The sequence below is a fragment of the Megalops cyprinoides genome, chromosome 15 (assembly GCF_013368585.1).
Source record: "Megalops cyprinoides isolate fMegCyp1 chromosome 15, fMegCyp1.pri, whole genome shotgun sequence".
NCBI lineage: Eukaryota > Metazoa > Chordata > Actinopteri > Elopiformes > Megalopidae > Megalops > Megalops cyprinoides.
In genome coordinates this window covers 12,847,247-12,874,676 of record NC_050597.1, presented here as the reverse complement: position 1 = coordinate 12,874,676, position 27,430 = coordinate 12,847,247, and the positions used below count along the sequence as shown (strand labels likewise).

The 27,430-nt window shown below is 43.3% G+C and overlaps 3 protein-coding genes across 3 annotated transcripts in view; 1 reads left to right on the top strand and 2 right to left on the bottom strand.

The window, feature by feature from the left end:
* Positions 1-1,190: 1,190 nt before the first annotated feature.
* Positions 1,191-7,620, bottom strand: ntpcr (nucleoside-triphosphatase, cancer-related). Its single transcript, XM_036547409.1, has 6 exons — positions 7,543-7,620; positions 4,857-5,019; positions 4,671-4,773; positions 3,399-3,551; positions 2,691-2,750; positions 1,191-1,495 (listed from the first exon to the last, which is right to left on the bottom strand). Exons 1-6 carry the CDS (start codon positions 7,574-7,576, stop codon positions 1,427-1,429), a joined length of 582 nt encoding a protein of 193 aa, XP_036403302.1. The 5' UTR covers positions 7,577-7,620; the 3' UTR covers positions 1,191-1,426.
* A 1,381-nt stretch (positions 7,621-9,001) lies between these two features.
* map10 (microtubule associated protein 10) lies at positions 9,002-10,784 on the bottom strand. Its single transcript, XM_036547266.1, has one exon. It carries the CDS (start codon positions 10,766-10,768, stop codon positions 9,023-9,025), a length of 1,746 nt encoding a protein of 581 aa, XP_036403159.1. The 5' UTR covers positions 10,769-10,784; the 3' UTR covers positions 9,002-9,022.
* A 2,660-nt stretch (positions 10,785-13,444) lies between these two features.
* LOC118790086 (signal-induced proliferation-associated 1-like protein 2) overlaps positions 13,445-27,430 on the top strand; it is a 104,626-nt gene continuing 90,640 nt past the window's right edge. The window contains exon 1 of the mRNA XM_036546899.1: positions 13,445-13,588. The gene's annotated coding sequence lies outside the window, so the exon portion shown is untranslated. The remainder of the gene's footprint in view (positions 13,589-27,430) is intronic.

The following is a 27,430-nucleotide window of genomic DNA, read 5'->3' as shown; positions in this document are numbered from 1 at the left end:
TTGAAAAAGAAAATTGTTTGCCAGTGGTATGACATTGCTCTGTTCAAAGCTATTAAGATTAAAATGTAAGAATCTGTACACATATTTTATTGTATCACATTTTTTGTTAGTCTTCTCACTAAATGTAAGAAAATGTCTGTAAATGTTCATAGAATTTATTTGTAGATGTATGACAGATGTAGACAGATTTTGTAAAAAGCACAGTTTGCAAGTCAAGCAAGACCAGAGCCGTTGGAAAGTATGTTTGAACTGCAATCTGCAAGGATGAGCAGGCTATACAAACTTCTTTGTTGAATTAACTCCTAGGAATCACAAATGACACTACAACTACATACACACTTTCAGTACTGTATATATATATAGTCTTTCTAAAGCAATATATACATATGTCATTATTGCAGAACAACAGTCACTGATATCCTAACAGAAAATCCTTAAGAATGCTTTAATGAACTGGTAATGGTGCTTTCTCATGAGGATGAAAAAAACAAGTGAAGACTATCAATTCCAAAAACTCGCATCCAAATAGCTGTCCTCAGCAAAGGTTTCTGTAGTTATGGGAGTAAGGCTTCATGAACACCATGACGGGTGGGACTACCACATGCTGTCAGTCAGACTCAAAGAAATCATCAGACAACTTTGAAAACACTGGATGGGTTTAAAACAATGACTCACTGATGACACACAAGACAAGTGCATCCACTTTGGGGTTCATGAACCATGAATCTGGTGTCAAGGGCAAAATCCCCAACTATTCATATACAAGATCATTTTTTATGGTTTTTGTATGATAACAAATAAAGCAGAACTGATTCTGTACATTGCATGAATGCTACATTTATATGTAGACCATAAACACACATATGAAAACACATTTTAATACATTGATGTCAGTGACCTTGAAAAATGCACTGGCCCAATGGACCAAAAGGAGGACTTGTAGAGCAGATTGCAATTTGACAGAACATTGAAGCCAGGCAGCAATTCATCCAGGCAGGGCCTTGAGGAGCAAAAACCCCTGTATTTCAACACAGTGAGCACATCTGTCTCTATGTTACACCCACATGTTCAATTATTCATCTTGTAATCCGCTTTGAGAAGAAAAAAAAACCTAAACTAAATTGCTCAGCATAAATTTTGCACATGCAACATACTGTGCTTAATTCTCAATGCATCTGAATGCCGTCCAAGTCTGCAGTTCTCAAGAGCGTGAGAGGGTGCCTCAACTGTAGCTACAAATTAGATGAAGAAAAATTCCTAAGTTGAATCTCAGGTCATACCCGACACTTCACAGATATATTATCATTCCTCTATCAGGCAAACATTTTTCATCGTCCTCCAGGGAGAGGCAGTTTGAAACGCGCACCCATTATTTGATTCTAACTGCACACCTGTTGGTCTTGTTTCCCCTCCTTCTCAAGCTATTTTACTTTATGCACTCTTGCAGAGCTGACACGATGTCTTGGAGAATCATGTCCCTGTTGTCCTTGGAAACCTGGGAGTGGGAATTAAAAAAAAAGTGGAATTCAATTCTTACAGTGATACTGGATCTTGAAGTTGGATCCACAAGCCTGTCCCACCACAAACTCTGCCACCTCATAATAACACAGATCTGAAGGAACACTCCGATCAGTATCACTGCACACACTGTGCACAGTCTGAACTCCAATACAATACAGGAGGGACGAATGTGCATCAGGGCCTGCAAGTCTACTGATCCTGACTTGCTAAAGACTGTGACTCGTGCTGTCAGTCATGGCTGTGATGTGGATCCAACACACACGGTGGTGATCGTGGGGGCACGAGCAGCACAGACACAGCGAGATTCATTTCACACACCAGATCGACCGTTATAGTGCGTAAACGCTGTGGCGCCGCATGGATATGTAGACATGCCCGCTTTGTGTCTGAGCGCACGACTGTGCAAATGCACTCCATTGTTTACATGCCATGCGTGTCCAAATGCCATTCGCCGTTCTTATCTTTCACATTCATATTGGGTGTGCTGTGCACATACTCTTACTGGATTGCTCGCTGTAGCTTTTCCAAGGCTGTAGACTGTGATGTTCTGACTATATGAACAAAGCTGTAGATACTGCAAACGCTTGGTTGCACTTGTTAACGATAATTATAACCATTGCGAAACTACTTGTTTATTGAGAATAACTACAATGAACGCTTCCTTCACTGCCAATCAACTTAACTGGCACACACTGGCTTGAGCTGACATTTCTGATTTCATTTGTAATTTAGTCACACTACATTAATTTAAGCCTTTCTTCCCAAATTACCGTGAACTCAGTGCTCCAAGCAAACAGATTCGTTAATGTCTCTATTGTTATAACTATAATAAACATCATCTAAAGTTTAAATTTGATTGCAAGAGTTCAGATTTCATAACCACGTTGTGTAGAGAATCTCAAACAAGAGCTGCCTAAATACGATCCATATAAAACTAGAACACACAACAGGCTAGATTTAACACCAGCATTTGAGAAAAACAGTATTAATATTTATCAGTCCCGCGTGAATTCATAACTGACAGGTTGTATGGTGGACACTCTGGAGGCAGAGCCATGCAGATGACAGTCTTTTACTCAATATAAAACTGAAAAGCCAGTATATAAGGCCTGTATGAAGCAAAAAACAGAAGCTGATGTATAACAGGAGTGATCTGGGGAGGTACTCACAGTGAACACCTTCACATCCCTCCTGTTGCGTACCTCCTCCACCAGGCCCAGGGGCTTGCCCTAAAGACAGAGGTATAAATACAGTTTACAGAAACATTCAGTTATTTCAACTAATGAACATTATCAAGTTAATCTTAAACTACTGAATTGACTAAAATTAATACCAAACACACTATCTCATCTTTGGAAACTAGTTTTTTCCATTGGCAACATGACACAAATATTGCAGCGTCACATAATTATGAGAAGGTTATGCTCCCTATTACTGTCTACCAAGTGCATGCCGCTGGTACAAATAACATTGCCCCCACCCTCTGAAAACGGTTTCCTCCAGGTGGCTCGATCAAACCTCACAAAACAGGTCAGAACAGGTAATATGACACAAATGAACCAAATACAGCCTCTCACACGAGGATGGGCTAAACCTAACATAGCTTCCAAGCAGAGCTTTGTTTGGAACACAACATGGTAGCAGCAGAAGAAGTTGGCGTTAATGACAGCTCAAATCCATTATGTACCTTCGTACCTAAAAAAGAAAACTGAATCCTTGTTAAGCTGCTTTTCGGGTGGATTTGGATTTTAGCTTGTAAAATTTGGAAAATTAAACTTGTCTCAAAATGGTGTATGATTTCCTAAACCATTAAACCTCACTAGTTAGACAGTCACTAATAGTTAACCAAATACCAGTATCTTCGTTTACATCTATACCTTAGGGATAGGAATGGTACCCAGGATGGAGCAGGTAGAACTGTCCAGGGTCTGCCTCACTGCCCGAATAAAGGCCTGGCTGAAGAGTTCCATCTTCCCAATCTCGTCAATGACAAATACAGCCCTCTTTCCACCTTCAACCCCAGTGCCCACCTGCAAGACAGGAAGCCTAGTCAAAATACAAACTCTGATCTCATGCCAATGATCAGTCATGAGAAACATCAAATAGCATCAATATACAGCTCTAGTATCAGAGGAGACTCAAGACAGAACCAAGGTTAATTTGACCTGAGAGGCAAAGTGCAAGGCACCAAACTCAGTGGGTCCAAATGAAGACTCAACAAAGGGAGGAATAAACTGAATAGTTTGACAGTCTAAAATGTTTCATGTGGTTAGCTGTGGAGTAAACATGCACATTTTGTGCAGCCGCCTCCATTTTTATACATTTAATGGTTTTATCTGACTGATGAGTGAAACATGCTTCACATACAGGAGAGCAACTCAAACGAACAGGAGAGCACACTCCACTCATTATAGGGGAATATATGAGAACTCCTGACAGCCACCTGACAACATTAGCATAAAGAAGTCACTCTGGCATTTATACCGATAACTTTTCAATATATTCATGAGTCCAAGAATAAATTAAGCTGTTCTCGTCAAATGACAAAAGAGATGTAAGAGTTGCCCACATCTTCCCGTGAGTAACACCTATGCATTACAATTGTGAATTGGATTGACGGCATAAGCTATTTTTATTTTTTTAAAAATAGTTTTAAAAATAGTTGTATATTGAAATGATATTGCAAGACGTGCTGCTTATAAGTAAAAACAATGTTTGTATGATGCAATTGAACGTAACTGGCACAGAGGATCATGCTGACGGCAATGACTGCTGCTCAAGGCCTTGTTCTCCTGTTCTCATTGGATGGCATACTAAATCAAAACACAGCATTTCTTCACAGGGACATCTGTTCCTGGGGTTGGTGCAGTTTGATGGAGCATAAACATGTAATATTTAACAAAAAATATCGTGGGGTGCATGTTTGGAGCCTCAGCCCATTTAGCTGTGGTATGAAGCATTCCCCTGGCTGTGTGCACCTGACACAGTACTGTAGGACACAGCTGTGTAAATACAGTTTGAGAAAAATGAGCACTGAAGCTACTCATAATAACTCCTCTGATAAAAATCAAGATCTTGCCCCCTACTTGGCCACTACTTTTTACCATATTTTGCTGTCAAGGATCTTAACTTGTGTTTTTGGGACTTACATTTCTGAAGAGGGGAAGAGCCAGGTTTTCGAAAGACGGTAGATCGACAACATACTGCCCCACCCTGGGCTCACGTCTTCCAGCAGAGCTGGCAGAGGATTCTCTAAGAAGAAAGGAAAATCACTAAAAGCGTCCACAGAATTATATGCAAGAGGCACTCAGACGAAATGAGGAAGGGCCAGGTACCCGACTCTGGATAAGATCCCCCTCTTCCCCGACACAGTGACCACGTCGAATCCGACTCTCCTCCCTCCTCCTCTGACCTCTTCAGTGTAAAACCCATCAATGGCCACACCAGCGGAGGTCAGGGCTTCACATGCTTTCTGGACCAACGTTGTTTTCCCAACACCTGAAAAAACAAGAGCCACTGGGTTAAAATTCACCTCACATGGGCTCAGAATTCAATTTCCAATACTCTGCCTTCAATATATCAGCGTGCATTTTCTACAGAAGAGCCTAATAAAGAAAAACACTGTTTTGGGGGGTGTGACACATTTTTTATATGTCAGCAAGTCATTTTTCTTTCATTTATTGTCAATGCAATGTGAATTTCACATCAGAAAAAAACCAAACAGATTCAGTTATCAGTCTTGAATGACATCAGTTTGTGGTACAAATTGCTCAGGAAACCTGTCATGGCCTGTCATGACAGCCTATTAACACGAGCCAGAAATTTAGGGATCCAATGAAAATGTTCCCGAATCAATACATAACCCAGTTCTGCATCACACTGGTGGTACACGTACAGTGTCACAGTCACTCTGCAAACATGGCCCCTTCTTGGGCCAGAAAGAGGCACTTCCCATTTTCTGGGCATAATCTGAAAAATATATTCCTCTGCATGGTTTCTGGGCCTAGTAAACACACCCAGTAACAGCCTTCCATTATTTTTCTACTCCAGCAGAGTTAATAATGCCACAGCTGGGGTCAAAATGGAAACTAGACAAATACTCTGCCATCTGAGGCAGCACCACACACGTCTGTGAGCATAAAATGCCCTCAGAAGCAAGGGACACAACATAAACACATTAAACAAAGTGAACCTACAGAATGCACTGTAGAGCAGCAGAACTGGAATGCTATTTTTGAATTGTTGATACTGTTACATTTAGAACATGCACTGTAACCAGTATCTTTTTTTTTTTTATGCTGCTGTCAAGTCTGGCTGGGCACAAGTTGATCAGACAGGAGGATAAGAGAAATGTGATGCCAAACTATGATGTTATGCCGCCGCCAGGATTATGATAGCTCCCATTCACACATTCCCTGATCTCAAGCACCTTGCTGGTCACAGATGACTGAAGGCCGCACCCAGAGTGCCTGATTGTGAAGAGGATTGCACAATATGACAGGTTACAGAAAAATAATGTTTGACAGATTTGGCTTTTTCATCACAAACAGCTGAATGGTGCCAGGTTACAAACAGACTCACGGGGCTGAAAAGCAAATAGTACTTTGGCATATGTGCCATAGTCTATCCCGACAATGTGAGCAGCCATTAAGATAATGGTCTTTAAAAAATGATGTTGATATTTTTCAGCAATTAATTCAAGACTTTTGTTACAATAGTATGGCTTTTTCCCTATGGCATGTGCTACAATGGGGAGTGCAAGCCCTGGCTTAGCATGTCACATCATGTCACATAACTGGACTTCTTTGGCTGGTTAACAACACTGGCTTTAATATGTGAATTCTTCAGGTAAGGCTAGTGCAAAGTGCCTAGCAGAAACCAACGGCAGTCATGTTTCTCATAAAGACGGGCCTTCTGGGTGAAGCACAGCACGTGTTCAAAGCAGTGCCCAGGGTGCAACACAACATGGACTGCTGCCATCCACGTCAGCCTCACAATGATTCCTTTCTCCTTGTGTGGATCTTGAGACTACCAGCACTCCACCACAGAATAGGAATCAGAGCTTCTGGTGTTTTCCAATGTTGACAAACAATGATGCATTTTTTTTTTACCTCGTCGTGGTGACAGCTCGAAACAGAAATAAATCACGCCTTTATTTTACAAAGAAACATATGTGGTTTTACAAAGGGAAAACATTTTTATTCCCTGCATGTTTCTCCACATTGCAGAGCACTCTGGTACAATAAGCTAACCTTACTAATAAAAGGCATGTTAAGATTGTCACAACTTCGTAATGAAAATCAGTATCTGACATCTTGTGCAATATAGGCACAGAAAAGTCAGCTGGTCGCTGTCCATCTGTTGATAACATTGCTGTTGGGTATAGTTAACCGATAAAACGATAGTTTTAGCTGGCTCCTCTCTGCAGGTTGGTACCTAGCGAGCTACCATGTGTTTTGACCGTGCACAACACTGTTAGCCAGTTACATCAGATAAATTTACATATATTCCATAAACTCATTCTGCAAAGACATGCATATACTGCAGTAATGTAGCTCACCAGCGAGCGCGTATTACATAAGATACAATATAAGATACCTCCTTGCCCCAGCGAGAGACTATCTAGCCACCCACTTTTAACGATTCCCATACATTTAACTAGGTAGCTGATTCATTTAGGACTCGAACTCAATCCAGGGGTATGTCTGTGATAGCAATAGAGTTAACATGCAAAGATTAGCTAGCAAGCTGGCTCGGACCAACTATCTAGCTAGTTCGCTCGCCAAAGGGGAAATTCACCCTATTTCCCGAAGTATGGGTGGGGGAAAATACATACATTTTATTAAGATTATTACTAAGAGTGTAACGTACAGGTCCTTGTCTGCACGCATGGCAACACCGGTTCACACGAGTGCTAGCTCGTTAGCTATTTACCCGTTGCAAACTAAAATATTTTTTATTCGCGAACACAGCAAGAAGCCTTCAACATGGACATCAATTTATCGTGCAGTTTATAGTTACCGGGAGGTCCTGTCAGAAAGACATGTTTAAACATTTTGTGGACTTTCGACAGTTTCCTCTATGTGCTAACAATCCCGACAAGCCACAACGTCGTACTTCCGTGGGCGTGCTCTGTCGGCGCGTGCACGTAAAAATGCGCGCCTGTGGTTCTGCAGTTTAAGCCACTGAATCTGCCTCTGCCAGTTTTTTTTCCTTATTGTTAATGAAAAATGTCATTTGTTGCCTATTAGCAGATGGACAACATTATGTAAACCTGATTCCCAAAAAGTTTTTGTTACAGTATTCTAGAAAAAAGAGGCTGCCCCACCGCAGTGTGGATCATGCAACTGCAACACTCTACAATCTCTTGGATTTCAAAACGTTATTAACAGTATACTAAGAGGCATCATGTACTTACATAACACAGCCTTTTGCCACCCTTCCATTAAAAAAAACTTTCAGCATGAACCCATTGAACTGAACCCCTCAGAGACAGCTAGACACCCACCCCATTCGTATCTGATAGCACAAAAAAATGCACAAGTGATATCTTTCAATAAGACAGCCCTGCCTCCCTGTCTGCAAATACCCTATTAGTCATTTGTAGTGCAGACAGTCTATGCCTTCATGACTCACTGCCAACGAGCCAGTTGAACACCTTGCCATTGATCATAGTCCAGCTGGAACAGTTACCTTCCTTCTCTACCTCCTTCTCTGCAGCTTGACATTAAATGCACTGCTGACACAGTGCAAATGTGTGCCTAGTACCTTTTCATGTAATTCTACAAAGTTAAATTAACATTAAATCTTGAACTGGCCATTTGTGAACCCATTTCTTTTCCCCCGGAAGAAAATAGGACTGTTCATTGTTTTACAAATTAATATAACACAGGATTCAACAAAGAGGCTGTCTTAATTTGGTAAACTGCAGTTACCTTTTATTTAGTTTGATTCATACATTATCACATACACAGAAATCTACATAAACTATAAACAACTGCTTTCAGCTTAGTTTTATCAAATTCTGCCAAGAGTACAATTCCAAATAATGACAATTTACTTTTTACCCAGGCATTTGTTACTCATTGGTGCAATTTTAAAAATACAGCGTCCAATAAAGTAATTAACACAACTGATGACAAATGAGCCTGAAACAGATAAATTCATTCACATTAAGAATGAATTATTTTCATATTAACATCTGTGTGTAAAATGAAATCATTCCAAGTTTACTTATTACACTATTGATCTGGTCTTGACTCCTTTACAGTTCACTAAAAAGTACAGTCAACTCAGTTAAAATATCAGATTTTATTGCAGAATCTGTAAATTCACTGTTTTATTTGCACTTCAATTACTCCAGTTATGTGCATTCTCTGGTGAAGTGCATAGTGTCACAAAGGACTTGTGCATATTCAGTTATCAGGAATCAACTGTATATAACTTATTAAACATTGTGAAAGGATAAAAGCAGGGGAGAATACAAGGAGTAAGAGGACTCTCACAGGGTATACCCGGGGAGCTTGTTTACCACTAACTCTGAGATGTGACAATACTTATTATCAAATCCCAAGGAGCCCAATTCATCTCTCTTTTCGTCTTCTAGTTCAGGGACAGGTGAGGAAATTGACTCGGCTTCAGAATTATTAGCGGGTAAATGTGAGTCCACAGGAGAGCCCCTAGCTGAAGGACTGTCTTCAAAGTGGTCTGACAGCTGACTCCCAGATCCTTCCATATCCTTGCTGACCGACGGTCTCTCAGCACCACCGCTCGCAGCTCCATGTCTCCTGTGATACCTTGATCGAATGGAGCCGCCCGAAGCAGACGCAAACTCACTTTCGCCCGAGGACATGCTGATGGCTGAGGCCTCTCTGCGAGGTCTTATAATGTGCGTGCCTTTGAGAGAACGCTGGGGTGAAGCACCTGCTTTGACAGGGACAGGAAGAGCAGCTCTTTGGCTCCTCTGGGAAGCGCTGTCTGAGCCTGAGGCTCCCTTCTTGCTGCCGCCTAAGGCAGGCTCAGGGCTGCTCTGAAAATCTGGAGAATGGCCGTCAGTAGGCTCGGGACTGGTGAAATCGTCCAGGTACTCAACAGGCTCAAAGCTATCCCTGTGGGAGTCTGAATATGCTCGCGCTGGGCTGCTGAACCGACTGTTCTCTAGGCTCCTTCCACCCTCTTCACTGGTGCTCTGAAACCCAGGGTTTGTCATCTGGGGCCGAGTGTAGCTGGCATCGCTCTGAGCCCCGTCATCATCACCGTGGTCTGAATACTGGCTGAGCGCACTGGGAATGTGGACTCGTACGTCCCTGTTCTTCGGACAAATCGCTGGCGTTCTTTTCTGAACGCTTCTGGACACACGGTCATAAGTTGCACCAGCAGGCAAATAGATGTCGCTGTCACAGCTTTTACCCGCCTGAGAACCGCTCTCTCTCTCACTTCTGGCTTGTGGTGGAGGGTTTCCTATCCTGGGAGAGCCAACTTCTGTGCTGTTAACTAGAGTTTTAATATTCTCATCCAAACTGACATGGCTGTTGAGAACCTCACCCCTGCTGGTGCCATTTAGCTTCTGTCCACTTTTAGTTCTGGCCAGTGAGAGAGGTCTCTTTTTCATCCGTTTCAGAAGCTCCATCTGTTTCCTCCTGTGTTGCTCTCTGCGCTCATGCTCTTTCAACACACCTGGGTTAGTCTGCTGCATCCTGAGACGGACAGTGTGTGTCAGACCGTACATCAGCTTCCTTTTGGGAGGAGACCTTGGGGGTGCTGTTTCTTGCTTAGGATTCTGCCTCTTTGCTTTTCCAACCTCTTTGGGGGAGGGGGACAGGGAGGCTGCAGAATTTGCCAGGGACTTATCTTGTTTAAGACGGGGGCTAGGTGACCTCTTGCCCCTTGGTGTTGGTGAAGCACGTGTGCTGTGGGGTCGCGATCTGGGCCTCACATCCGGAGTGACTCCATGCGAACGCTCTGCTGTGGGTCTGTACAACCAGGCTAGATTAGGATGGACGGATAATGGAAGCTGCTGGTGTTGGCTGGTTAGCTGAGTGAGTTCAGCCAGAAGGGCACTCAGTAAAGGCAGCTGTCTGAAGGTCTCCACCAAAGGTGCTGGTGCTGCCCGTGTCTGCTGCATCGCTCTGCCACTTGTGGATTCTTCCTCCGGATGTCTAACAATACGAGGCTGTGCAGGGAGACCTCTTTCTTCTACATGTGCCTCTTCTTCTGGGTGAAGATCCTCCACTCTGAGGGCCCCCATACCAACATTTATTGATCTAAATCCATCAGTGTCATGCTCCTCTTGCTTTTTCTTTGAGCAACTGTAATACAGAGGTGGTGGGCAAAATGTGGCAGGATCTTTCTCATTGTCAAAAGCAATTTGTTCAGCTTCAACGGTCTTTACTTGCCTTCTTGCACTTTCAGTTTGTGTACCAGCTGACACAACAGAGACTCTTTTTGCCACAGTCTCTGACATTACAATCTCAGTTTGCTGTCCATCTAATTCAATTTTCTGACAAAGCACATTTAAAGACTGGCAGTCAGGTGGTTGTGGTGATGCTTCTCGCATGTTTTCATCACGGCATCTCTTTGATTCTTGACAATTATCAAAAAGCTTCAAAGGCTGTTTATCAATAGTTTTTACAGAGCCTATTTGTAAAACCCTGTTTTGGGGAATGTGTGGTATCAAACTTGCTCCCAGACTTAAAAGTTTATACCCCAAGGATATGTAACCTATTTTCTCTCCCATCAGATTGCATATAGCAAAGAGTCCCTTTTCTCCTTGAGCAGATGGAGTAGAAATACCATGCTCCTTGACGTCTGCTCTTATTCTATCGATTAATTTCGCAAGAGAGACCATGGAGCTTCCTACAAACTTTGGAAGTTTGTTTCTTACATCCAAAATCATTGCGTAGAGAGGCACATTAGACAGATGCGTGTGAAGCAGGTCCAGGTTTATTTTAAACAGACACGACTTGCCTTTCCGGAAAGAATATTCATAAGTGCAGTCCTGAGGGTGAAGTAAAAGATCAGGGGTCCTTGTGTTTTCCTTTTCACTGTCAGAATCATCATGTCGCGGGGAATCTTCCTGTTCTCCCCGATAAATGAGTAAGGTGGGAAAATCCAAAAGACGAACTCCGACCGCAGGCTCCAAACCTTTCTCCTCTTTACCGGTCCTGCAAATTCGTATGTATTCCACCAACACTTCAAACGAGAAAAGAGTTTCCAGTGCGTCCGATTCGTCAGCCATTTCTGGTTGGAGCTGGCTCGCTAATTAAGTACTTAACCTAATACCGGCAGGCAGCTAACTACATGATTTATGGACTGACCTTGGTGGACGCAGCTTTTTGTCTACTATAATGTCTCCAGTTTTATAAATACCTTCAATTTTTTAATATTCCAAAATCATTACTTGAAAGTGTACATTGAACACAATATGTTGCAACGCTATTTCACAAGCTACAAGCACAGCTCCAAGGAAACCTGTGGTCGCGCGTTTACATCGTAAGTAATGGGTCTACTAGGCTGTCTGGGAGATGTAGTTTGGAATTCGTATGACGTGGTGGAGGCGGTAAATGAAAAGTCTGGAAGATGATTTGGTAGTTAATTAAAAAACATATTAGATATTTTTCATCGTGTAACTGACGTTACTGCTGCGTATTAAGTGCAATGGCGAATTCTGCATAGATTTGAAAGACAATAATACTAACAGACAGTTATTCGAGTGGAGCTGTTACAGCGACAATGAACTTCAACGATTTTTGACTGAGTAAGGGGCTGTTGTAGCAAATTCTGGGTAAATGTCGTGTAGCTAATGTACTCTTGATTAAAGTAACGTTATTTTACCTAATAATAAAGTTCATAAGGTTTATGATTTCGAAAAAAAAAAAAATTCATGGATTCTAAGCCTACGAAACGTAGAGTTAAATTTCAATACACCAGATGCAACAATCCACATGGTTTTAGATGCAATGTATTTGACTGAAATAATTCCATGGGTCAAGTAAGGATCTCGTGTAATACAATTTTCGTCCTATGGATTGTGTGCATACTATAGGACCAACGCGCTATCTTCTTAATCCCCCAGGGCAATACATAGTGATAACGTATTTTACCATGTCAACAAGGAAGCCTGTAAAATAGGAACCGAGACCTAAAGTTGATGTTGGGGTATCATTCAAATCTGTAACCCTTCCATGATACAGTTGAGATCCCACTTTGAACCAAAATCCAGTCCCACCATCAGAAACTAAAAATAGCATTAAATACTGCAAAACTGGAACATTTTTGTCTCTAGATACTGCTACAACACCGCTATAAACGTTGCTATAATATATCACCTGTGTATTCATTAAAATGGTTTGTTATTTTATTTTATAAAGTTTACATTTTGAAAATTACAGCCCAAAGCAAATTTGATGACACCCTAAAACTAATTCGTGAAATAGTACACAATTCCCACCCAATTATGCGGTTACGCACAAACGTAAAACATACACGAAGACAAAAAAAACAAACCTTAAACATTTTTTCTTTTTAAATCCTCCGGTTGGTGCCAGTAGCACTCCAACTTCATGGCTTGCGAGCCACGTAACTGAACTCAAGACAGTCAAGATTAAGATTCGCACATTTGAACGCAAATCCGTGCAGGAGCTTCGCGTGTCACACAAAATCTCTTCTTTTGACGTAAATTTGTAAAATAACACGTATATTAATTAACACATCCACCATTCATCATACTGAAATGATGGAATTCAAGTGTAGAATGTTTGGGCTGTCTGGGTAATGATTGACATCTTCACAGACCAAAGAATAAGAACATCATGGGAGTTTTTTCCTTCCCTTAAACAAATCACCTTATGAGATGGGCGGAGCTCACGGACGGCGGCGCTGTCAGCATAGACAGGGTAGACAGCAATCGAGTTGGATGCTGTTGTACAGCAGTCGCAGAGGCTGACTGCACGGATAAGTTACGTTGTGCCGTTCGGGAGAGACTTGAAACAGTCACAAACAGGTTCATCGGCAAGGATATTACCCGTCAGAAATATTTTCTTCTAGGATATTATGGGCGGTTTTGAAGGTAAGATCACTGACTCATTCAGTTTTAAAAATACCGGAATACAGGTATTTAGCTAGGTATCTGAGTGGCTAAACCCGCTATTGGAACTGATAACGTTAGCCAGCTACTATCTGGGTACAAGTTTTGCAGCGGTTAGTGATTGCGATACTATAGCCTTATAGCGTTAGCTAGCTAGATCACTAACGGTAGCTACCTGCCTTGTGCTGCCAAGTTTTGGCACACTGCAAAAGATGGTTGGAACGATTTGCCATTGTACTTGCTGGTGCCATGAAACAATAGACTCAGATTCACACTGTAAAGAAATAGTGTGGTACTTTATTGCAATATGAAAGTCACCAATGCTGTTTCTTCATTTATACCACTGACTGGTATTACATTAGTTTACCTTGCCGGCGAGTTGTTTGGCTAATTGTCTCTTTTTCGTTGAAATTCGAATGCCAGACCAACACTTTGGTCATTTATTTTAATTCCAACGCTGTTTACCAGCTCTCGGCTTGCTTGCCTGCTACCGAACGAAAATGACTTTCGCAAACTAGCGACCTAGCTACCTAGATGGCTAACTAGCGATGACGCAATTGTTTTCTTCTCAAGAATGGCTAGTTTCATCTGATGGTGGTGAATGTGAAGATTTTCGTAACTGGCTACAGCCGAATGCATGCACTATAAATTATGCATTGACCAGCTGCATGTAGTTTATCGTCATGCACTTATTGACATAAATTAAGTTTGATAGTTAGCCCATGAAGGAATTCAGTTACGTCTAGATTATGCCTTGCTGCTACCTAGTTTTTCTTAGAAGAGTTTTTGCGGGTTTAAATCAAGTTTGCTGACTAGGTAGCCGATATTGAGTGAAACGCCACTAGGGGGCTTTGTGTTATTATGCCTGTGAGAAAGCGTTCCCCCTATTCCAGCAACATTAGACAAGTACAGTTATCGGCGTTACCACATCTGTTTTCTTTGACATTCCCTCCCTAATAAATTCGATCTCGTACTTTATACGAATTTTGTACTAAAAATAAATATGCCGTCCCTTATTAGTTACTTTATGATAGCTTGTGGATTCCTTCACCTAATATCAACTGAGTTCTATTACAAAAACATGGCTAGTCCCGCCATAGAATTGAATTTTAACGCAGTGGAGGGAGCAGTAAGTGCACAGCTGTTATATCCATCAGTGCTGGGCGTCTAGGTGTCAACTCCTGTGTATGTCAGTGTGTATAGGGGCGGGTGGGGGACTCGTTCGTCCTTTTGGTCGTAGCCTTTGAAGTTTAATTTACCTCTTGGGGGCTTCTTTTCCCACCAACGCACCCACGACTTTTTCCGTTGTCCACCGTTCGGTCATTTTGTGAAAATGGTCATAAAATGTGAGGCCTTTCATTACGGACCCAGGAGGATGTCGCTTTAGATTATGTTCAGTTGTAATGCACCTGGTAAGTACCTATAATTTGATGCAAAACACGGGATAGTTGAGTTGAGGTATTTTTGTAGGATTTGCTGGATGTCTTGTTTCAGGAAACTGAAAGTTATAAGAGTTTAGTCATTCCTCTACTTTAATATAGTTAAGTAATGGCAAGCTTATATCTTGCCCTCTTTAGCAAGAGGAACACTTCCTTTCAAAGGTGAAGTCACTGGCTGTAACAAACAAAGCTAAACAAATCTAGAATTGTTGAAGGCTAAGAAGAATCGGGCAATGTGACAACTTTTTTCAAGATATCTTGTGACTTACATGGTTTAAGTGACATCTTTGTTTGATACACAGCTTGCTACTTAAGTTGGGAGAGAGAGCTCAGCAAAAAGAGCAAAATGAAACGGAAAAAGAGAAAAAGCAAGAATGATCTCGTCTCATTACACCAGTAATGAAGGGGAGACAGCTCCTCAAAGCTGGGGATGGTCTTTGACATCAACAGATGAAACACTTGAGTGGCCTTTTCGTTTACCACAATGACTGAATTTTCTCTCGCAACTGTTATTTTATGGCTTGATCTACCATAAACACCTCTCACATAACTGCTTTGTTTAAGCCACTGGACTGTTTTCATACGACCCTAGCGTCCTGAAAAAGAAGACGACTGTCGAGTTACACCAGGCGAGTTGATCGATCACAATCGTCTTACCATTTGGGTAGCGTGTTCATGACAGCGCTGCCATGTAGAGAATACCAAATGGTTGAAGCTAAACAGGGCACAATTTGTGAACTGTAGACTCCCTGGGAAAACCAGGTTCTTTCCGGAAGATGTGTTAGCGGGCAGTACGTCACACTTTGGACCATGTAAAATTAATACCCCAGTGTAGTGATGGGGAACTGTGTTGTCGGAGGTGCAATCTTTCATGCAGTCATTGACAGTCGGGTTGTTCATCCCGGTGCCCTGATGACATCCTCAGCCTGGTTTCTTTACAATCCTCTGTGTGATCCCTCACATTCCCTACCCTCCTTCTTAAGTAGGTTGTCACAGTGAAAGAGGAAAGAGTTTATAGTCAACCTTTGTGGCTAAATACAAGGTTAAATCCAAAATCTGCCCTATAGAAAATGAACGGTTACGTATCAAAAGCGTGAGGCAGGTGAGCAGATGCTACTTGGCATAGGTACAGGCTGTGTTGCGTGGGTCCGTGGCAGTGGGGCCAGTAGCCTGAACTCTGAACTCATCAGTGATGTCTGTCTGCATGTGGAGTACATGCTCTGCATGTGGAGTGAGCCATTTCTGAGCACCTTCCACCAAACCACAAGTTGATTTTCTGCCAGTGAATAAAAAGTGCCAAATCAGATCTCTGACTTTTGTTTTTCCTCTAAGCATTGCCATTTATAGTGCTCCTGTATATTTTGCACTGATGTGATGATTGAGTGAGACGTTTATGATCACACAATGGATCGTCTTGGTTCATTGTTTCTCATTTTTGGTACTTCCTCATTGTAACTGCAGTTCCCTTTGGGGAGTAAACTAATGAAATATTGTTTGCCTCCTGTACTATATCCCTTCCAGCAACCTGCATGGTAATAATTCCTGAAGGAACTTTACAGGATGTTTGCATGAGAAATAATGGGAAGGAAATAAACCTTGTGCTGCAAAAAAACGGTAAGATTAATGGCCAACTGTGTGGGAATTTTGTACAATGTCATTCAGCAGGCTAAACATATTGGCCCTAACTATAACCCTTCCCCTTGACTTAGACAGAATAAAATTGTCATTACATTAAAAAAAAAAGTGAGGCCTGCTTTATTATGCATTAAAGTGTTGTGGTATGCTGTCTTTGGAAAGCCTCAAGCTGTTGCACAGTGAATTGGCCCGACTCCCTTTGTTTCAGTGTGGTGGAGTTTCCCGTATTCAGGGAGAAAGAACTGAATGGGTAGCAGCCCAGGCACATCATTACACTGACCCTACCAGATACTTTTTTGTCACATTCTATCTGCCTTTTGGGGAGCACAGAACAAATCCTGGACCCTTCATTCTGTTGCAGTCTGTGGTGTCTGTAGGTTACCATTTACAGGTCGAAAAGTGTGGGTAGACAAGTCAGACAAATTCAGTCTGCAGGGCGGAAGAACCATTGCACAAAGTTGTGGGCTTCAGGCTTCAGACCCCTTAAGCCCTGTTGTGAATCCCAGCGGTTTCCAAGACAACGGTTCACCTCTGTTGACATCTCCCGTGTCAGTTGGGGTGGAAAAAAGATGATGACTGGAATAATGAATAGTATGACTTGAGCCACCTGCTCTGAAGGAAGCAGCAGACAGGACGTTCTAAGCCTCCGTCTCGTGGCAGACAGGGTTTGAGGGGATGGCAGTCTTTGCGGCTCTGGCAAAAACCCAGGTATGATGGGATGGCAGGCCTGTCTGAGCACCTTTGCCCAGCTGTCCGCGCTCAGTTACGCAGAGGGGCACCGGCAGAAGAAGGACGTGCCGCTGCTAGGCCCTCGTCCAGGTGGGAGTGGGGACACGCGATGCCATCTTGGCCTGCAGCATGGGACAGCCCTGGAAAGATGGTGCCAGGTCTGGAAAGCAGCATTGCTGGGAGTCCAATTATGGAGACATTAATCATCGGTTACCTTACTATTGGCTCCTAATGTCAGGTCCGTTTTGCACAGAAGCAAGACCAGCGTATTTATTTAATTTCTCATTTTGTTTGTTTTCACTTGTACTAGATTATTGTTTCACCAGTAATTGGCATTCTTGTCAAGGCTGTTGGCTGGCACAGATTGGAGTAAGCAGCTTGGTTTGGGTAGTCGCAGAAAGTCCATTAGCTGTAGGTCTGAGCCCAGCTTTGGGTCAGCTGGCACCGGGGGGAGGGGGCAGCAGAGTCCTGTCTGTGCCCGCACGTTGTAGGCACTGGGCGCAAGCTGGGATGGTGGCCTGCTCCACCAGGCGATACAGTCTGTGTTCTTAATGTGAGAGGAAGCAGATTACATTCCTGGGGCAGTATCTTTCTGCCTCCGGAGGAAGTGTAATGACGGGAAAATGAGCCTAACCAACCGCTGAAACTGAGCCACGAGGAGACTGTAATCAATGAAGAATGCCAGTTCAAGCAATTATGGTAAAGCTGTAGTATAGTGGTCCATGTGGCAGAAATGCGTGCATGCTTGTGTTAGTGAGGGGTATAGCTACCTTTCTTCTTCTACAGTGTGGGGCAGATCTATGACACTGCCTTTCATTGCGTTGTTTGATTTTTAAAATGTATTTCTTCATTGCCATAGTCAGTCTGGATTGGTTTAGTCAGCGTAGCCTCTCTGAGACAAATTGTCAGCCTTGTTTGTTTTAGACTTTTTCAGGCCCACTGTCTTCATAACTTAGAATCATCAGTAACAGTGTTTGGTCCCTTTACAAGAAACAGATTTTTTATAGAATGGAAGGCTCTTGGACCATGGTGCAACTAGACATCCTTTTCCTGTCTTAGGAGGAATGACCATCAACAAGAGCTTTGAAACGCAGGACTCCTCATGAGTTGTCTGACACCGGGTGTACAGTTCACAGTTTGCTTGTCTGTATTTTCTCTTTTCCTATGTATACAACAGCTGACATTTGGCCACAGTACAAAACTCTGCTATGAGAGTCAAGGCTTGGCTTTTTAGCCTGTAAAGCTCCACTGCCTCAACCCCCTCCCCAGTCCCCCCATTATATTTGTAATGAGGCCATTAAGGATATCTTAACCCTACACTGTAAAAATTAAAACTGAAGATTGTGCTGTATCATTCTGCTTGCTTTCTGGCACACCAATTAATATTAATGGGGACATGGCTGTGGTTCAAATGATGATGGTGATGATGATGGCAGTTATTATCGTTATTAATAATAACAGAGAATTCCTCAGGTGGGAATGGTTTATATTAAAACTTGAAGCTTATTCAGTTTTGCATGCAGAAGCCAAAATGATGAGAGCTTGGCAAATTGGAGCAGAATTTGTCAAACCTCAGTTTGATAGTCTTAAGCCTAGCATGTGCAGCACACGTAAGCAAAAAAACTGTAAGAACAAATGTACCTGTCACACTGTACAAGCTGACTATTGCCAAACTGCTGTCTCTACCCTGCTGCCAAGCTCCCTCTTTCCACTTATTGTTCTTGTTGCTTGTTGCGGTGTGTCACTGTGCATTGATCACCATATTGTTTGGAGAAGCTTGTGTTCCTATCACGGCTTATTCAGCTTCTTATCTTCCATTTATATCCAGTGGGTGTTCTTGCCTTGTCTGCTCATGTCTTGTTGCCATTGTGTCTTTCTTTTATGGTTGTCCTGCTGCTTGTAGTTGCTGTATTTCCTGAGGAAAGTTTCCATTGGTAGTTTGAAATCCTTAAGTAAACTTGGCTTTTGAAACCTCCTTGCCATTTATTGAATTGTAGCTTGTAGGTGTTCACAAGAACAGTTATCATGACACAAAAGCACTACAAGATCTATGCTAATGAGCTGATGTGCAATTTTTGTATGCATGCATATTCATTTCAGGAATAACTGTAGTAAACTTGTAGGACTTCTAGGTGGGTTTATTCAGTCGTGATTTGTGTTCTGGGCTTTAGTCGTACACTGTTGTGTACAGTTTCTTTTATGGTGTGCATTTTATAGTGCTGGTAGGGTCCAAAAAAGGACACTGAACTCAATCATAGATTTTACTTTCTTATGCTGTAAAATGCCTTTTCCTAACCGATTTAACCCCTGAATATCTGATGATTGTCTCTAGAGTGTGTGTTAAGCATGCAGTGTGTCTGGGAACAGCAGCATTTCTGACTGATTAGTAATAAGTGGGCCTGAGATGTCTTTTCAAGCAGTGCCAGTGTGCGCAGTGCCTGTTTTAGCTTTGGCACATGGTATTCTTATTCATAAATGCATGGTTTGCGTTCAGCTGTCGACAGCAAACACATCATGCAGGTCACAATTACAATTTTATGCTCTTCTGTAATCGCTGCATCGTTTGCTGTGAGCGCAAATAGGAGGTGTCAGTGATGTCGAGTGACATTTTGAAGGGATCTGCGTGTCAGTGGAAAGCACTGTGCATTTTCCAGCCTGTTGGAGCCGAGCGAGGTCAACAAAACAAATCAGAAGTGAACAAGTAGGAAAAAAAAAGACCCTGGACTGGTATCGTCCACCTTGGGTAACAACAGACACAGCCTAGTTCGTGATGGCTCTGAGCCAGAGAAAAAGCTAATGGAAACCCCTAGGACATTGCCTTGTTTCAGACAATGCGTCTGTATTGGAACACTCAGCTCTTCTGAAAAGCACTCTTTGTGGCAGGAAAGAAACTTAAAGTTTGAGGACAGCGACACTGCTGTCTCCCCCCTGCATTTTGAGAGGGATCTCCAGCTTCCTCTTTAGGGTCCCCCCGGACAGCCTTCGTGCCAGCCCAGCCCTGAAGGGGAGAATTAAGTGACTTCTCTGTCCTTATCGGAGACAGTGGCCTGGCGGGGCTTGGTTTTCTGATGCGGTCGGCTTTCTGATGGTAACAGCGGTGAGCCTCCCTCTCTCTTTCTCTCTCTCTCTCTCCGTCCAAACCAAGAACTTCAGAGGCTGCACTTCAGAGGATGATGCTGATGAGCTTCACCTGCGTCCGCTCCCAGCAGACGCGTCTCTCGGCTGCATCTCCCTCCAGTTGAATTTTCATTCCCTTCTAATGAAAAACTTAATCTTTGTTGACACACTGTTCAATATTTAAAATGCAAATCTCAACGAGAACGCTGCCGCCGTGCTGATGGGAGCTGTTCTGGGATTGTAAGCAGTTTGGCTTTGACGATGTTTACTTGCGATTCGTTTCGTGCTGGGAGTGTGGAATAGAGAGTGCCTGCAGTCTGCGTTTCCGCCCAGATCAAGAGAGCTGTCAAACTTCCGCTCCCACTTCTCGCTAATGGAAAAGATGAATGATTCTTAGCGGCTGCACAGGTGTTCCTGCGTTTGTGTCAGGGTTATTGAGTGCCACTTCCTAACTTTAAGCTTTGAATTGGTCTGCCATTTGTGTAGGGAAACCAAGTCTTCAGCTAGGCCAGAGCAGCCTTCTCCCTTCAAGGGTGAAGTGCCAGCCCTCTTCAAGGGCGAGAGGGGAAGGTTGAGAAAGCAGGGTGCAGTATTGCGGATCTCATTTGAGTTCCTCTCCCTTATCCTGCCTACAGTGTGATATCACAGAGCCTATTAACAAAGACTAATTTAGCACAGTGAAGATGACAAAGCCAAGTTGTGGGTGGTAAATTGAATTTGTTTTAATCATATCCTATGAAAATATTGCTAAAATCTGCAGTCAGGGTGTCAGAAGAGCCCCCAGAGAAGAAATATGAAAAGTTGCACCTTCTCAAAAAAAGGCAACTGAAATGTAATTTCTTCTCTTTCATATGGATAATCAGATGGTGAATAATTTAACATGATAAATTCATTTCTAGAAAAATGCAGTTATCTGTGCAATACAGGGGCGTATGGACTGAAAGCCACCCGTCATGTTGCTGAAGAAACAGTCTGCGCTTTACCCAACGGCTGTTGTCAGGCAGAGTTTTTCTTTCTGTCTTGGGGAGGCATGAGGGAAATGGAGCCACCTTGGTAGGATTTGATCTAATTGGTCGACTGTGCTGTTGGAATCTCCTGTGTGTTGAAACTGGATGTTGCTCTCTGTCAGGTGAAAGAGAATGGTGTCAGAGGCCCGGCTTCTGTGACCCAGAAGAAATAAAGGCAGTTGTGTCTGCACGGCAGTGTTCACTCATGGCACCAGGCACTGATACGTCCCCTCTCTCTCTCCCCGTGTGCCCCAGGTCTCTTTCTCACGGGTCTTTGTGCAGATTTGCTGAGCAGCTGTGACGCTGTGCCCGGTGAGAACATGCAGATGGAATTAGGCGCTGTTAGTGAGGTGGCGGTGGTCACTTCTCTTTGGGCGTCTGAAGCTCAGAAGCTCTGTGGACCTAAACTGGTTTAGACGTAAACCAGTGACATAAGTAAGATCAATCAGGTAGGGCAGACTCCTGGACACAGGACAGACCTGTTTCCTTAAGGTCAGCAGTCTGGCACAAGACTACAGTGTGGGGTAGAAGTTACAGAACTGGACACATGAACATAGAGTTGCATGTTGAACTCCTGGGTGGGGCGTCACTGTTGTAAGGTACTTAACCTGAATTGCATCAGTAGATATCTAACTGTGTAAATTGATATAATGTAAGAAACAGTTGCCTTGAAGAGGGTATATGCTCAGACATTGAGTAATAGTGTAATTCATAGCATAGGTAGGGTATCTTTGCGCACTTACACTGTGTGTGAGCAGGTGGAGTGTGTCTGCTCTGTGTTACAAGTTAAGTTTATGACATTTGTTCAACTGAAAAGAAAGTGTAGCTGCTATTGATTTAGCTTGGCTAAGTGCTTTGCTTGATGTCTGAACGATCGACCATGCAGAGTAGGTTTGTCAGCTCATGTCAGTGCTGTGACACAAGGCTCTGTTTGATTGATGTCTCTTGCCGGACTCCCCCAGTTCAGTCTGTCTGTCTTTTTCCCCCATGTGAGGCCACACTATGCTAAGAAGAAGCTATGAAGGGGTGGGTGGGAGGTGCAATAGCAGTTGCTAATACCTTCCTTTTGGAAAAGATATTTCGTGCTTTCCAGAGCAGATTATGAGACTCTGGGCTCCCCTTGACAAAATGTGTCAAATTACATGTAGTCTCTAATGACTTCATTGTTCACTTGCACTAATGCCATTATATGCTCTGCTTGGACACTTGATCTATGACAGGGTGCTTTTTAATAGCCCACATAGGAGCAGGTGAGGTATTGTTCACACAGCGCTATCACACCTTAGCTTATTGTGGATTTAGGCAATGTATTTATCTGTAGCCTCTCCACTAATTAGTTTTTTATTACAGTGTCCCAGGAAAGGCGGTAGAATATGGCTTGTGTTTACTTTATTGGTGCGTGTAGCCCGCGGTCAGAGTGTGGCTGCCTAAGGTCATTATCTCTGGCTTCTGACTGTCACTGGCAATGCAGCTGCATTTGGCAGTTTCATTTATGTTACCAGGCAATGGCACGATAACTGCCATGTTAATCTCGCAGGGTCTGTGGCATTTTTTAGATGCTGGTTGCTGTGCATCTGAGCCGGAATGTGCATAGCTCTCCTTTTAGAGTATTCCTTGTGCATGAGTCTGCAAGACTGAGATTCTCCTTTGCAATGACAGGTTGTTTGTGGGTGATCATTAGTCATGCATGCCTGTGTTTAATTAAAGCAACCTTATCCTTACAGTCATATGCTATCTGTCTATGGATACAGAAGGACAAGACATTGTTGCTCATGCAATATGCTATTCACACTTTCTGGTGGTGAGTTTTTCCCATGGCTTCTCCTCTGGGCCTGGGCTTACCTCAGTGAGCAGGGCAAGATGCCCAGGGATGGAAATTACAGCTCTTTTGTGCTGGCTGACTAGCCTACTAGGCTAGCCTGAATTTTCTACGTAGCCCGGGTGAAGTACTTCTGGGCCAGAGTTCTTATTCTGTTCCATGCCAAAAGGCAATTTTTGAAAATAAACCAAAGAGTAAATGATTTGTGCAAGATTTGTATTTTTTTATTTTTATTTGTAATACCCCAACAGTCATCATTTCGTCTGTGGTGGCACATGGCCATCTTTATTGGTAGCTGGATGGGTGGTTGACCAGGATGGAGCTGATTCACTTTTCCCAGTCTTGTCTGAGGCAACACAGGGCTCACTCTCGGTTTGATGAAGCCCATTAGTGAGCACCATTAGTGTTGTTTGCATTAGGATGTTTCAAGTTACTTTGGCAATGTGTTGCATTTTTTGACAGCTGTTGTGATAATGGGAAGATGAGAAATGATATGGCCTTTTCTGTAAATGAACCACACAAGTTTCTAGCCCAAGTGACCATGAGACTCTACTAAGACACTAAATTTTGTCACTATTTTTGACACTAAGTTTTGTGCATTTATTTACATGTACTCAGTTAAATTTTCCTTTTTTGAGAGAACGCACATACATCACACATATAATGTAGCTAATTTTATTGTGCTGTTTGGCTATGGGAAAGAGTCCTTTTTCAACCCTCTGAATAGCATGCGTTTAAAATTAGATTTTCCTTTCGGATTTCGAGGGAGAAATCTAACACTTGGAAACAGTGTGTAAAGTGTGGCTGGCAGCACATGAGTGTGTGTTTGCAATGGGTGCGTGGGTGTGTGGGGAGGGGTGAATCTGTGAGAATCCCGCTCCACCCAGCAGCTTCAGAGGGAGAGGCTGAAACGCGGCGGCGGCTGCCCTTGGACGGACACTCTGCAGGCGGACGAACGTGTCGGGCCTGGTCCTGCCCGGGACAGCGCGTCAGCGTCACACGGCAGCAGCACTGTAGCAGCCGCCTGCTGTGCGCTGTTAATGCTTCCTGTCCATGCACACACGTCTGCTGAGACCCTGTGAATTACGACCTACACAGCACACAGTACCGTACACAGTTACACCATAAGAGATTACAGATTTGGAAATATACGGAACATTTGTAAAAACTGACATTTTTAAAGGATTGTTAGCCAGTTCTTTCAGAAAGTTTTGTATTGTAATTTGTTGCTAAGTCATACATTGAATTATTTTGATTATACAATATGAAAAACAACTGAAACAAACCATTCTCACTGACAGATAAAAAATAAATTCACCCAACTATAGATCACACTTCCCAGGAAGGTTCAAACGCTCTCATCTGCCAGGGATTCCCTTTCGTTGCACAGTGTCTTTGTGTTTGCTGAAGGATTTTGCAGACAAATGTACAGGTAAGAAAAGATCACTCTATGATGGTAATTAGTAATTCCACTATTATAATGAAGGTGATTAAGTAGTAGGTCATGGATGCAGAATGAAGGACTATTAACTCACTGAGCTTCGAGCACATGCCGCGGGTCACACTTTGTGTGTTAGATCATTGCTACAGGTAGCGAGAGGAACAATGAAAGTTGAAAGTGGTGAAAGAATGAAATCCACACCACCTGACCACCAGTGGGGTTTGTCCGTAATAGACACATATTGCCAAAGAGGGTTTTTATTTTGTGCATCTCAGATGAACATAGAAATATGATAAAATCTCCAGCCTACATCAGTGTGCATCCCACAGCAGATGTGCACAGATTATATTGGTCACATCTGACAGAATTTTATATTTGTGAGAGTCATGCAAAAGAAAATGGATTAGTCTGGGTGGCTGACAACAAGAGCGAAATGTGAACCACGTCACCCCCCTTGTTCCCCTCCAGGGACCTGACCCCCCCCCCCCTTTTTTTTTCAGGGTGGAATGCTGGGGAAGTGGCACAAATAAAGTTGCTGACCACAGTCCAATACATGCTGTTGACCCCCTTTTGTAAAGGTCAGTAATGGAGGAAAAGCAACATCGGGCCTGCGCTGGTGGAACGCGGACCCCGGTAGCCTCCGGCGACCCGGGGGTTAACATGCGGGACAATAGCCCCCGGGGGTATGCGCGCTCTTCCCCACACCGGGACGGGACAATGCGCGGGTTGACCTTGCGGGTCCGAGCATCTGATTGGGGATAAGAGGGGGATTTAGCCGGGCCGCGCCGCATTCCTCCTTCCCATTGTAGCGAAAGTGAATGCAGGAGGGGAAGATAAGCGAGCTGAATGCCGCGCTTCCCTGGCCTTTGTGCTGCTGTGTGACATTCCTGTGGCCCTCTGTCAATGAAAGGGAGGAAGGGCTGTCATGTGCTAACGGGTCACGCCAGCCAGCTCCTATAGCCCTCTCTCTGCGGGGACAGGACGATGACTTTGTTTAGGTGGTAAGAGGAGAAAGAAGCCTAAGGGGATGTGATAGGGTCAGGAAATGGTTGTTTGTTGGGTGTTGAATCTCGCAGGTTTAGAGCTGGGTGTTCTGTACGCGCTTGGTGTGGCCAGCATCTCGTAGTCACTAACTGAAGAGTCAGCTGTATTAATTGTGGTGCACGGTGATACTTTTATATAGAGACCTTCAGTAATTAAGGCTAGAAATGATGCAGAAGTGATGTACTGCTTGGGCTTGTACGAAGTAAGAAGTAGCTGGATGTTGTGTCCATTGATTCATGTCCAACTCATGCAGTGGGAGTTGCAGTTGTATGATTTTCATTATGAGTATTACGGAGGCTTGTCTTTGGTATTGTGTGTATTGTAAAGTATTGTTTAAAAAGTAGTCAAATTAGATGAGTAATTCCAAGGAATTACTACATGCTTTGAGTCATACAGAATTTATGACTTTATTTTTGTTCTGTGGTGCTTAATGTCTCATTTTTTTCCCCCAAACCTGCCATTGAATCCAGTTTTCCTCCGTACACCCATCAGCCTCTCTCCCGCCCCACCCACCTCTCTCTGCACGGTCTATAAGGATCAATGCTCTTCATCCAGTCTTCTGTATCCATCTGTGGTTTTCTGTGTCTGCTGAAAGTGGAGATATGACCGCGCGCAGCGGGGACAGCCTGGGCTTGTCTCAACACGACGAGGGAAAGTTTTGGCCCGTCTGCCCGAGACACCTGTCCAAGAGGGTGTATGCAAGCAGCGCTCTCCCTGAAGGCTCCCCTGGGTGTCTTTCCTGCCTTCATTATGTCCTTGGGACAGGAAAGTGGCTGTTTGCAGGATATTAGCGATTCCGCAGGAAGGAACCCGCACTCTCTCCTCACTGATGCTTTATCGTCGGTCTGAAGGAATCTGCTTTTGTTCTTTCTCCCTCTCCCTCTCTCTCTTTGACACGCGGCCTGCGGAGCTTGCCTTCGCTTGGCAACGTGGGAAAAATCTTGCTGTTTGCTTTGCTGCCGTTGTCCTTTTTAAGACAATGCTGAGAAAACAAAAGGACCCTCATTATTTATGGGCTTGTTTTTCAGTTTTGTTTTGCTTTGCGTTGTAAATTAATGTCTTGCCTTTGATTTTCGCTGCATTTGCGATTTTGTAATGAAAGTCAGGCAATGAAACATATGGTGTGTGTATATATGAAAAGGGAAAGCCTCACCTTTCAGACTCCCTTCACAAAATGGTTCAAGTGGCCATAAAATAAAACAGTCAGTCTCATCATCTTAATTAATTGTTTGCTTCCCACCCATTCCTGGGCAGAAATCTTCTAATGCATTCATGTCAAATGCATTGAGATGACCTTGATGATGTCTATTTGAGATTAATTGCAATTAGGCTTGCATTAGGATCATGTGTAAATCATTTGCACAGTCTAAGGTTGGGTCATTTGATCTGGAGAGGTTTAATTCTGAGCACTACTGCAGCAAATGAATAACCGGCCGGGCTCCGAATTACCCTAATTGTTGTTGTGGTGCTTTAAGGACACCCGCTCAGAATGCAGAGACCTCATCTTCTCCTGTGCCTATGTGGTGCTTTTGTGAGAAATGCAATTTAAATAAACACAGAGAATGTCATCTGGAGTGCAAAGCTGAACGCTGC

Coding starts and splice junctions, on each gene's coding strand:
- ntpcr (XM_036547409.1), bottom strand. CDS start 7,576: ATGTTTAAACATGTCTTTCTGACAGGACCTCCCG. Junction 2,751..3,398: donor GTACCATTCCTATCCCTAAG/GTATAGATGTAA, acceptor CTCTGTCTTTAG/GGCAAGCCCCTGGGCCTGGT. Junction 1,496..2,690: donor GGGATGTGAAGGTGTTCACT/GTGAGTACCTCC, acceptor TCCCACTCCCAG/GTTTCCAAGGACAACAGGGA.
- map10 (XM_036547266.1), bottom strand. CDS start 10,768: ATGGGGGCCCTCAGAGTGGAGGATCTTCACCCAGAAGAAGAGGCACAT.